The 12,348-nt window shown below is 51.5% G+C and overlaps 1 protein-coding gene across 1 annotated transcript in view; it reads right to left on the bottom strand.

Moving 5' to 3' along the window:
• The window catches only part of DNAH10 (dynein axonemal heavy chain 10), a 152,663-nt gene that overhangs the window by 138,348 nt on the left and 1,967 nt on the right, over positions 1 to 12,348 (bottom strand). The window contains exons 2-5 of the mRNA XM_049619502.1: positions 10,958 to 11,032; positions 7,723 to 7,823; positions 6,527 to 6,635; positions 3,124 to 3,239 (exon numbers count right to left, since the gene is read on the bottom strand). Of these exons, the coding sequence (XP_049475459.1) occupies positions 3,124 to 3,239; positions 6,527 to 6,635; positions 7,723 to 7,823; positions 10,958 to 11,032 (401 nt within the window). The remainder of the gene's footprint in view (positions 1 to 3,123; positions 3,240 to 6,526; positions 6,636 to 7,722; positions 7,824 to 10,957; positions 11,033 to 12,348) is intronic.

Here is a 12,348-nt window from a genome sequence, read left to right as displayed (position 1 = left end):
ATAATTCATGCCCTTCCGCGGCCCCCGGCTTCGAATGTCCTGTCGGAGGCGGCACAGATAATGGCAACAAAGTGGAGAGAACTCGAGCCCAGAGCCCAGAGCGCAGACCTAAAGACAGAGAAATGTTGTTTGACCTAACACGACCCCAGGAGGAGAACGTGACCCAAGCGCGAGGTGACTGCCCAGATCAGCATACTGTGTTTCTTTAGGTCACCGGCCACACAAACAGCTGAAGAGTCAGTCAGCTCAGGGCCAAGCTAGTTCATGTGGAGGTTAAAATAGGGAGGGGGAGGGGGAGGGGGCGCCTGGGTGGCTCAGCTGGTCGAGGATCGGACTTCAGTTCAGGTCATGACCTCACTGTTGGCGAGTTCGAGTCCTGCTTCGGGTGAACATGAGCCCCACTTTTCTCTCTCTCTCTCTCTCTCTCTCTCTGCCCCTTGTGGGATTCTCTCTCTCCCTCTCTGTCTCTCTGCCCCTCGCTCACTTGTGCCCTCCCTCATCCATTCAAATGCCTGTGGGTCAGTTGGATGGTTGGTTGGTTGAGTTTTGGTTTGGGCTTGTAGCTTTGCCTTTTCTTCTTAAACTCCGATCCATCGTTGAGGACTTCCGATTTACTGAAGAACCCAGGATGTTTGACCTGCGGATTCCCAGTCTGGGTTCTGCTGACTGCGCGCTCCCAGTGACCCTCACTGTGTCCCCGTGCGCTCCGTATCTCCCTCCCACTGGGTCCAGACCCTCCGTCAGAATCCCTCTACCGAGACTAACGGCAATGCTCAGGAGACAAACAACGTCTGGTTTTCTCTCCTTTCGGATGGTAGCGTCCGCTTGTTCGAGGACAAGATCCGCGAACCTCTGGGAGCCACACAACCGAAATAGTCTCATCCTAACACTTCTTTCTTTTATAGCTGCAATGCTTTTATAAAGAGACGCTCCTCTCCTCTGCTACTTAATTACCCAGTGCATTTCACGTAGAGGAGGCAGAATAAACACCTGGACCCTTTTCTCTATTTGCCCAATTTTCAAAATGGTAAACGGGTGCCGTGTCACCCTGCCCCTAGCGCTCCCCCTCCCCCGGCGGCCTCTCCCTTGGTTGCTTCTATCCAGCCCCTTGGCCTCACACCATCGCCGCACTCTGGCTGGCACGTGGATAAAGTAACGGAGGGGTGAGGGCAGCGGCCGGGGTCCATCAGGAGCCAAGTGCAATGGTCTCGGTAAAAAATGCTATTGAGGTGGTCCTGGCCACCCGGCCTAAAACTTCAAAACCCTTACCTTTACCACCTGCCGGGATTTCTTACCCCCTTCCCAACCTCGTCTTTCTCAACTCCCATCACTATTGAGCACGCTACCGTTCACCTTTGAACAACGCAAGGGTGAGGATGCCAACGCCCCCTCCGTGCAGTTGAAAATCCACATATGACGTCTGACTCCCCAGATCTTAACTACTAAGAGCAGCCTGTTGACGGAAGCCTTGCCGATAACATCACCTGTCGATTAACACTGATCAGTATGTCCCATGTGTTATATACGGTATGCTTAACAATAAAGCAAGCTAGAAGAGGGGCGCCTGGGTGGCTGAGTCGGTTGAGCATCCGACTTCAACTCAGGTCGTGATCTCACGGTCCGTGAGTTCGAGCCCCGCGTCGGGGTCTGTGCTGACAGCTCAGAGCCTGGAACCTGCTTCGGATTCTGGGTCTCCCTCTCTCTCTGCCCCTCCCCCACTCATGCCCCATCTCTCTCTCTCTCTGTCCAAAATAAATAAATGTTAAAAAATTTTAAGGCAAGCTAGAGGAAAAACTGTTATTGAGAAGAAAAATACATTTACAACACTATACCGTATTTATTGGAAAAAATCCACGTAGACGTGGACCCGTGTGGTTCAAATCATGCTGTTCAAGACTCAACCGAACAGATTCTCTCACAGATCCTGTTTAACGTAAGCCTTCCTGACTAGAACGAGCACTCCCGTGAGGCAGATCTCGGCCGAGTTGTTCGCTCAGTGGAATACGGTAGGTGCTCAATAAATATTTGCTCAATAAATAAATGCCCTGAGCTCTCCCCGAGCCCCTCACACCTCAGCTCAGATGTCCGGAGAGTTCTTGGCTTTCCCTCCAGATCGGTTTCTGCCCTCACCCATGTCCCTACTGACCCGCCCGGCCGCTCACCCCCAACCGAACCCTAGGGAGTCCCTCTTGACGCTCCATTTTCCAAAACCTCCATATCCAAGTCACCAGCAAGCCCCGTGGGCCCTCTCCCCAGCAAAACAGATTCTTGACACGGCCTGCCTCCCACTCCCTCCCCTGATTGAACTCCAGTCTAGACAACCATCCCCCTCCACAGACACTTCCACGGACTCCAACTGGTCCACTCTTGCCTTCGGCCCTCGCCCTCACTCCCACAGTACGATTTCCACACGACAGCCAGAGGAACGATGCAAACCAGATCATGTTATTCCCCTGCTGAAAACCTACCCTCCTTTCCAACTTTCCTCACTACCCTCTAGCCGCACAGGCCCTCCCTCTGTTCCTGGACCAGGCTATGTCTGCTCCTGCCTCAGGACCTTTGCACAAGCTATCTTCCCTGCCCAGGACGCTCTTCCCCCCAGATCTTCACAGGTCTGACCCCTTCACCCGATTCAGGCCTCAATTCAATGCCACGCCCTCAAAGGGGCCTTTCCTGACATCCTCAACCTCACCCTATCACACTTCCCTAATGACACTTCCCTAACAACTTGTCATTAGAATAGCCTGCTCGTGAGATTCTTTTTTTTATCGTTTGCCTATCAGACATCGCCTCCTCAGTGAGGCCATCCCTTACCACCACTCCCTCCCTGCACACATGAACACACACGTGTGTGCACACAGAGTCCATTTCTATCACATTACTAGGGTTCATTTCACTCATGCCACTTGTCACTGCCTGTTATTTTCCAGTTTATGAATCTGTGTTTTGTGTCCTTCCCCAGAATAAGCTCCCGGAGCACAGAGACCTAGTCCGTGCTCCTCGCCGCTCTGCCACCAGGGCCCACGGAGGCACCTGCTGGATATTCATTACTTGCGGAGTAAATGAATCAAATGGCCTTAGTCTTACAAAATGCTGAGGTCCCTTCCCTTTGTCCACAGTTACCTGACATATGATATTCTTCAGAAGATGAAGCACATTAGCGTTGATAATTCCATACTCCAGGGTCTCGGGCATGATCTCCATGGCTTCCTTCATGTTGGTAGCTTCAGAGATCATCTCTGTGTGGGAACAGATTCAGAGGGTGAGACGCGTGGGGAAGTGGCAGGCAGTGAACCTTCCAAGTGTATCTGGACCTTCCAAGGAATCCGCTCCTTCTTCCCGAGGAGCTACCAACGAATGTTCCAGGCACAGGCTCAACATGATGCTAACGTCTGTGCAAATGACTCCCTCGGCCACTGAGACATCAAGAGAAACCCTACGCATTGTGGTTCACAGAGCTGCACAGACTGGCGGATCTGGCTGGAGTCATCTGAAGTCAGACAAGAAGAGAAACAGTAGCATTTTCTGGAAATGTCTTCTGGGTTCCTTGCTCTCCCTGGGTCCCCGCTCCCAGCGATGCCTCCCCAGTTCATCACCAGAGTCCTTTTTGAGTCATGGGTATTTTTTTTTTTTAATGTTATTTTTTGAGAGACAGAGAGAAAGCAAGCTGGGGAGGGGCAGAGAGAGAGGGAGACACAGAATCCGAAGCAGGCTCCGGGCTCTGAGCTGTCAGCACAGAGCCCCATGTGGGGCTCGAACTCATGAACCGCGAGATCATGACCTGAGCTGAAGTCGGACGCTCAGCCGACTGAGACACCCAGGCGCCCGAGTCATGGGTATTTTTTTCTTATTTTTTTTTTTTTTAATTTTCTTAATGTTTATTTATTTTTGAGAGAGAGAGAGAGCGAGAGAGAGAGAGAGCGCGCGCGCGCGCTGGGGAAGAGGCAGAAGGAAGGAGACACAGACTCCAAAGCAGGCTCCAGGCTCTGAGCTGCCAGCACAGAACCTGATGCGGGGCTCGAACTCACAAGCCTTGAGGTCATGACCTGAGCCGAAGTCGGACGCTTAACCGACTGAGCCACCCAGGCGCCCCAGAGTCACGGGTATTTTTAAAGACAGATTTGGTAACAGCCTATTTACCAACTGCGTTTTATTTTACATGTCTTTACTCCACCCGCACGGTACACATTTTGAAGGTCACTTGGGCCCATCCCTCAATCTAACCGGGAAACACAGCAGATATACCAACCAAGGCAGTTACCTCACTGGCTTTGGTCCCACAGCTGTGTAGACATTCTCTCCTTAATACGCTTCTTTACAGCAAACTCTTCTTTACTTAAGTAAATTTATTTTAAGGGGAAAGAACCTAAGAACCCAGAGCGGAAGACAAAGAGAGGCTGATCTCGACGGAAGAGAAACGGCGAGACACAAAGACGACGAGAAGGCCCAGTGATGAAATCCGAGGAGACGCGGCTGCTGCCCGGCTGGGGGCCTGTGCGCCGTGGCAGGTGCTGTCCTGGAGGAGAGCACCGAGCAGGGATGAGGGGGCACGAGCCTCTACAAGCTGTCTTCCCTACTTCTGGTTCCCGCCTACGTGGGCAGAGTCACCCGGCAGGGAGGCCCTGACCCAAAACGCCATCAAAGTTCAGAAGAGAGAAAAAGAAAGCAACATAATGCTTGTTCTAGGATTTACGGGGAGTCGTGAAAACGTAGCTACGTATGCGCAGCCTCCGTGGAGGCGAAGGCAGAAGAAATGGGGGAACGTGCAGGCAGGCAGGGTGGGCAGTCAGCCTGAATCGAATGAGGCAAGAGGAAGAGCCAGGGGTCAGAAGAGACACGAGAGTGACAACCACTGGGGGGACAGGGGTGTCACCAGAAGCTCCCAGGTGGCACCCAGGATGGACGAGGGCAGCAGGAATGCACAGAGGGAACATCCCGCCCGGAAGTCACCCTGAGGGATGAACGTGGCCTCCAAGTGGCCCCTCGCCTTTAAATCACACGGCCCACGTGGACAAAGCCCTAAAGCTCTTCTTATAACTCAGGGCCACAACAGTTTGCATCTCCCTTTAACTGTTACAATAGAACTAAGAACGTATTTATACAGTCAACTCTCATTATTCATGGGAGTTCTGTTCTGTGAGGTCACCTCCAACAAGGAATTAATGAATACTGAACCATTGCTCCTACAGGACATACGAGGTCAGGTTTCTGCAGCCTCTGGTCACATTTTTTTAAGTTGATTTACTTATTTTGCGAGAGAGAGAGAGAAAAATGCAAGTGGGGGAGGGGGAGAGGGAGAGAGAGAGGATCCTAAGCAGGCTCTACACTGTCAGCGCAGAGCCTGATGCGGGGCTCGAACTCATGAACTGTGAGATCGTGACCTGAAACAAAGTTGGACGCTTAACCGACTGAGCCACCCAGGTGCCCCTCTGGTCATATTTCTTTCCTCCCTCCCTCTCTTCCTCACCCCTTCCCTTTCTTTCTTCTTTCCTCCTTTCTTTCTTGAAAGATTGAGAGAGAGAGAGAGAGCCCATGCAATTGGGGGAGAGAGAGACAATCCCAAGCAGGCACAGGGCTTGATCCCAGGACCCCAGGATCATGACCTGAGCCGAAATCAAGAGTCAGACACTCAACCGACCGAAACACCCAGGCACTCCACCGGTCACATCTTTATCAGCATCAACACGTAACCTCGCTTTATGTGTGTTTCTGTGTAAAGATACCTTATTTAGGGGTACCTGGGTGGCTCAGTCGGTTAAGCGTCCAACTCTTGGTTTCAGCCCAGATCATGATTTTGTGGTTCATGAGTTCAAGCCCTGCATCAGGCTCCGTGCTGACGGTGCAGAGCCTGCTTGGGATTCTCTCTCTCTGCCCCTCCTCTGCTCAGGTTCTCTCCCTCCCTCCCTCTCTCTCTCGCTTTCCCTCCCCCTCAAAATAAATGAATAAACTTAAAAAAGAAACAGACACCTTATTCAACATACGCTGCTGATTCACTAGCATGGACCTCAGCCGACACTATAACTGACAGCTGATCTAAGTGTACCTAATACACCTGTGTCGTCTGGGGCCCGTCACAGCCTTCTTGCACTCAGGAATACGGTGCTTCAGTACTACGCTTGAGGCCGTTTTGAGCAGTGAAATCGCCAACAAGAAGCACAAAAGAATGTGAAAACCGTAGCACCAAAGAGATCACAGTAAGAACAGTTGTTTACAAGAGTTAAAACGTTGTCACCGCGTTCGCCCTCAGCTGGGAACAGGCACACGGGGGGACGCAGAAGTCTCCCCATCCTGTGCCTGGCCCCGAACGACCTCAAAGCAACTGCAGGTACTGATTTGGGGGTTACGAAAAAAATGCGAGTAGGTGAATTTGCAGATATGGAATCCATGAACACTGAGGATCGACCGTAAAAAAAAAAAAAAAAAAAAAAAAGAGCTGTATTCTCAAGAAAGCGTAAAAATAAAGAATCTCACAGAGACACCCCCACGTGCATACACACCCACACTCACACACACACTAGAACTATACCTTTTGTATTTCGGAGAAAATACACCACATTCTGGTCCAGGAACTCCTCAGGAACGGGAGTACAGAGCACATGGAGATATGTCTTTTCCACGATGTGCTTAACGGTTCTCTGGAACATGGGGAACCAAACATCAACGGGCTGAGATACATCTGCTCACCCAGACAACCTAACGTTCGGGTGCCCCTGAGCACTCCTGTCAGTGCGTTCTGGTCCCCCCGGCCGACACGGGGGGACCACGCACCACGAAGGACCCAGGCTTGAACACTCAGCCTGACTCTGCTGTTAATTGGCCAGCGCAGCCACACGGGAGTAAACCGAGCCGGGAAATGTCCAGACTGAGCCCTTTCCTAGCTTGTAAATTGCAACAAGCCGGCTTCCATTTGGTTTGGGGGGTAGGGTATATTCATGGAGCAGTTAGTCATTTCACTTAGCACAGGCCGGGCTAAATGCTCACATCCCGGCTTTTAAGCCCCACCTCTGGGATTTGGGAAAAGGTTAACTCGGCCGCAGGCCTGGGTTGTCCAAACTCTGCAGATCCCAAAGGTTTTCAGGCTGGCCCTTTGCCGGTTCCCAGGTGATAACCTCTGTTCTTGGAATGTCCCACCTGATGGACACCTGGGGTACAAAGATAGTTTAGACTCTGTCTACACCTGGGGTACGAAGATAGTTTAGACTAGCAACGTGATTGGTGGTGAATGCCTGGCTTTGTTGGCCTGGGGCCCTGGTCACACTACATCCGTCTGACTTCCCGCGACCTAGAGGCTGGCCCTTCATGCCCACGCGACAGACCCCCGGTAGAAACGCTGGACGCCGAGGCTTGAGTGAGCTTCCCCGACTGGCAAAACTTCCCGTGTGCTCTCCTACGTGCTGGGACCAGCAGCACCCGCACGCCACCCCGCAGGGGGCTCGGGTCCCTTCTCTCCCGACTCTGCTCCACGTACCTTTCTCTTTGTTGATTCTACGCAGCCTCCTCTCACTGAAACAAACTATAGCCTTGAGTATAAACGTTTTTCTGGGTCCCGGGAGTCATTCTAGCGAACCATCCAACCTGAGGGTAGTTGTGGGGACTCCCAACACAGGATTCTATCGTCTCCATTCCAAATATGTTCCTCGCATGAACTGTCACTTACCCAGACCCATCAGAGGGTATGGCATTCCCGTTACCCCAGCAAGGAGGAGGAGGAGCCACACGTACCTTGACGGGCAGGTCTTCGAAACTCTCTTTGTCGACTTCTTCATCCCCGATGCCTAATACAAGCTGATCTGTGGAATCGTTTCTCAGTTGCAAATTCTTGGCTGCAAAATATCGTTCAGGGTGCAAAATGAAATAATCGGAATAGATTTCCTACCATCGAGGCCAGACCTGCATCTTGTACGGCAGCATTATTTCATTCAATAGTCATGGTATCTAAAAGCTCCGTGTACATTTTGGACAAACGAATCGCAGCCTCGACGTACGTTGTAACGACGAAAGCCGTTTGTATTTTTGCTGGGTGGGTTCTCGGTCGGAAATTTCACATGTAGGCATGTGTGTGTGTGCATGTTCCAGCGACAGTGTCCAGTGACTGACTTCTCCGAGGTTGTCACTTAAAGGGGAGTTTTATTATTAGGATGAGAATTATAGCTAACATACTAGCACATAATTCTATTTTCACTATGAAACTCGAAACTTGCGGGGGATGAAAAGAAAGGTAATCTAAGTAAAACGAACGTCTCTCTCTCAAGTCTGTTATCAGTGCGGATCTGGAAACCTCAGAACCCATCACAGCCCTGAGAGTTTCTGAGAAACCCAGTAATTACAGGGAAGGGAGAGCTTTTCCCAAACGGTTTGGCTCTTACTGCAAAAGGCACCGTGCGGAGCCATTGTGGCTTTCGAATCAAATCAACGTGTGGGGTCTACTGGTCTACTATTGATGTTCTCATCCATAAAATGGGAACGGTAACAGCTACTGGTCAGACTCGAGGATCCGATTATGGTGTGGTTAAGTGCCCGGCACACCCACCAGCAGAGGAAATGGTATAAAGCCAGCAGCACCAACAGGATTAGAGGTCCAGTAACAGCCTGTAGCCAAAAACACACTAACAAATGCACCAAATAAATGCAGTGCCACTGAGCTGTATACCTAGAAGTGGTTAAAATGGTAAGTTTTGGGGCTCGATGAGTTAAGCATCTGACTCTTGATCTCAGCTCTGGTCATGATCTCACAGTTCGTGAGACCAAGCCCCGCTGTCAGCGCAGAGCCTGCTTGGGATTCTCGGTCTCCCTCTCTCTCTCTGCACCTCTCCCCTCCGCTCTTACGTTGCCCCCCCCCCCGCCGTCTCTTCTTCCTTCTTTCTCTCAAATAAATTTGAAAAATAAACAAAAATTTTTAAATGGTAAGTTTTACGTTATGTATATTTTACCACAATAAAAAGAAAAAATGCATTTAATTATTGATTTGGAAGGAATATTAATTTGCTTTGTTGAAAAGACCTCCCTGGCCTTTGTCCAAGCAGCGTCCTTCCACAGATGTCCTTCCTGTTCAGAGACTGGTGATGAAATGGATATGTCTCTCAATAAGATAAGAGCCCCGCAGTAAATAGGGCTGTGGCCCTCATGGCCACCGTCTGTCTTGTCAAAATCCAACTTAGTCCTCCCTGGACTCATGGGCTGTATTTCTAACCCTGTAATCCTCTCCCCTCAATCTGTACTACAGAAGGAATGACATTTTGGCTAAAATGAATGCGTCTGGAGGGGCGCCTGGGTGGCTCGGTCGGTTGAGCATCCGACTTCGGCTCAGGTCATGATCTCACGGTTCGTGGGTTCGAGCCCCGCGTCGGACTCTGTGCTGACAGCTCAGAGCCTGGAGCCTGTTTCAGATTCTGTGTCTCCCTCTCTCTCTGCCCCCCACCCCCGCTCATGCTCTGTGTCTGTCAAAAATAAATAAACATTAAAAAAAATTTTTTTAAAGGTTAAAAATTTTAATAGAACTATCCTAAGATCCGGCAATGGCACTACTGGGTATTTATCCAAAAAAGACAAAGACGCTAATATAAAGGGATACATGCATCCCTAGGTTTATTGCAGCAGTATTTAGAATAGCCAAGATACAGAAGCAGCCCAAGTGTCCATCTGTAGATGAATGGATAAAGGAGATGTGGTGTATATATAGATACAATGGATTACTCGGCCAGAAGAAAAAATGAAATCTGGCCACTTGCAACGACATGGGTGAAACCAGAGAGTACCATGCTAAGGGAAATAAGGCAGTCAGAGAAATACAAATACTATATGATTTCACTCATCTGTGGAATTTAAGAAACATAACAGACGAACAAAAGGAAAAGAGAGAGAAACCAAGAAACAGACTCTTAACTACACAGAACACACGGATGGTTATAGGGGTGGGGGAGGGGGAGATGGGTGAACTAGGTGAGATGTATGGAAGGCTGATAATCACTATATTATACACCTGAAACTAAGATAACACCGTACGTTAACTCTCCTGAAATTAAAATTTGAAAAACTTCATAAAATTTAATAAAATACATGCAGCTGCCCAGAAAAAGGACAAAATAAATCGTTTCAGGAATGAGGACAAGTAGAAAACTGAATTAGATAAATGGTAGAAATACACTAGGAATAAAATGAAACCACTCAACAACTACAAAAACAAGAAAAAAAAAATTTAATGTAAAAAAGGAAAGGCAAAAAGAGCCACCCGCAGGAGAAGCCAGCCTTAGCATGAATCTAAAGCCATCCCATCACTACAGGAAAAGCGGAGCCTGCAGAGAATCAGGCGTCTCGCACGTTCAGGTGTGTTTCCAGCAACTTCTCCAGCTCACCCATTTCTATCAGCAGTAAAATCCTCCACTACTGCCTCGGACTGGCCAGAAGAAACGGGGTGTGTGGTTTGCACGAGGGGAAGGAAGCCTGGGCTACACAACAGAGCGCACAGGTGTTGAGCTGTCACGCAGGGCGCCTGCACAGGGACGAGTTGCCGGGGACATGTACTATACCGGGTGGAATTCACAAGGTGACTGTATTCGGAAACAGGGTCTTTGCAGATATAAAAGAGGAGGTCCTACTGGAGAGGGCAGACCCTGGATCCCGTGACTGTCGCCTTTACCAGAGAAAGGACAGGAGGATTCAGACCCACAGAGGCAGAGCGGGGAGGGAAGCGGTCCAAGGCAAGCGAGGCCCAGGCCAGAGGGGCCAGGCAGGTGCCCCCCGGAGCCGCGGGAGGGGCGGCCCTGCTCACAGCTGCGCGCTCGCCCCCAGAGCTCGGGGAGGCCGCCCCCCCTGCAGCTGCCGGCCCCCCAGTCTGTGGTCGCTGGCTGCGGGCCCCCAGGGCACGGGTAATGCGCCCCGAACGGCCAGCACCCACCTCTGTCCCCCATACCGGGTCCCAGCCTCCCTCCTCGCGGGGAGCCGCCCCCACGCGACTCACCCGCCAACTCCGCTGGCTGAGCCTCCGCCTCTTCCTCCTCGCCTTCCTCCTCCGCCTCGGGCGTCTCGCCGCCGTCTTGACCGCCGCCAGCACGGAAGAAAAAAGTAGTAACACGTGTCTGCCCCACCACACCAGACACCTGATGCCCTGCTCCCCCACCCCACCGAGCGCCGCGGGGAAATGGCCTGCACCTGCGACAGTCCCGGGGAAGCCGTGGGGGGGGGGGGGTGGAAGGTCACGGCGAGGACGCGGGAGCCCCTCCCCGCCTCCTGCCCTTGGGTGGGGCTCGGCCGGTGCAGTGACCGCCAGCGGCCCCTCCACGACCCCGAAGACGCTGGCGGGCGTGGGGGGAGGGGAGGCAGGCACCTGATCCTCTCGCATTAAAACCGGCCTCGGGCGCGAGTTCCCCGGGCTCGTTACACCTGCCACCTGCCGGTCTGGAGCCTTCTGCCTCCCTGCTCGTCTCCCCCTGCCCTCCTGGACTAGCGCCGATTTATGAACCAACACAGTCGTACAGAAATGTTCCGGTTAGCAGAGACAGCTTCAAGTGGCCCGAAAGGAAACCCTGTGCAGACTCCCCAGGAGATGAAGGACGCAGAATGGTCAAGCGGTTCCACCGGTTGATCTCAGTGATCAACAAGCATAAAAAAGAGGCTCAACCCTGGGGCGCCTGGGTGGCTCAGCAGGTTGAGCCTCCGACTTTGGTGCGGCTCTTGATTTCGCAGTTCCTGGGATGGAGCTGGGCGGGCGTGGGGCTCTGCGCCCACAGCTTGCAGCCTGCTGGGCGCTGGGTCTCCCTCTCTCTCGGCCCCTCCCCCACTCGGGCTCTCTGTCCCTCAAAAATAAACATTTTAAAAATACTAATAAAATAAAAATTTTAAGTTAATCCTCAAAAAAGCCTTCACTTCTAAAAAAAAAAAAAGAGAGAGAGGCTCAACTCCACTAAATATTATTAAACACGTAGTATAGACTAAGCAAGCGCATCCCTCTTTCGTCTATGGGATTGACAAACGTTAAAAAGACCGACAGTATCCGATGTCGGCAAGGCTGTTGGCTGACAGACACCTCACCACGGTTGGGTGTGGACTGGCAGGGCCTTTCTGGAGAGCAGTTTGGGCAGCCGGTGTAGATGCACACACCCAGGAAACCAGCGATTGTGCCCGTCGCAAAGAATTACACAAAGTGTGCGGAGATGGGTGGGCACTGTTGCCTTGTTTGTGAAATGAAATACTATAGAAGGGTAAATGGTCTTTAATTAGGGAATGGGTAAGCGCAGTACATCAATGTGCTTAAAACCTGTAAAGTTAGGGGCGCCTGGGTGGCTCAGTCGGTTGGGCGGCCGACTTCGGCTCCAGTCATGATCTCGCGGTCCGTGAGTTCGAGCCCCGCGT

The sequence above is a fragment of the Panthera uncia genome, assembly GCF_023721935.1.
Source record: "Panthera uncia isolate 11264 chromosome D3 unlocalized genomic scaffold, Puncia_PCG_1.0 HiC_scaffold_8, whole genome shotgun sequence".
Classification (NCBI taxonomy): domain Eukaryota; kingdom Metazoa; phylum Chordata; class Mammalia; order Carnivora; family Felidae; genus Panthera; species Panthera uncia.
The sequence above is the reverse complement of the archived record's forward strand: the minus strand, read 5'-3'. Positions and strand labels throughout refer to the sequence as shown.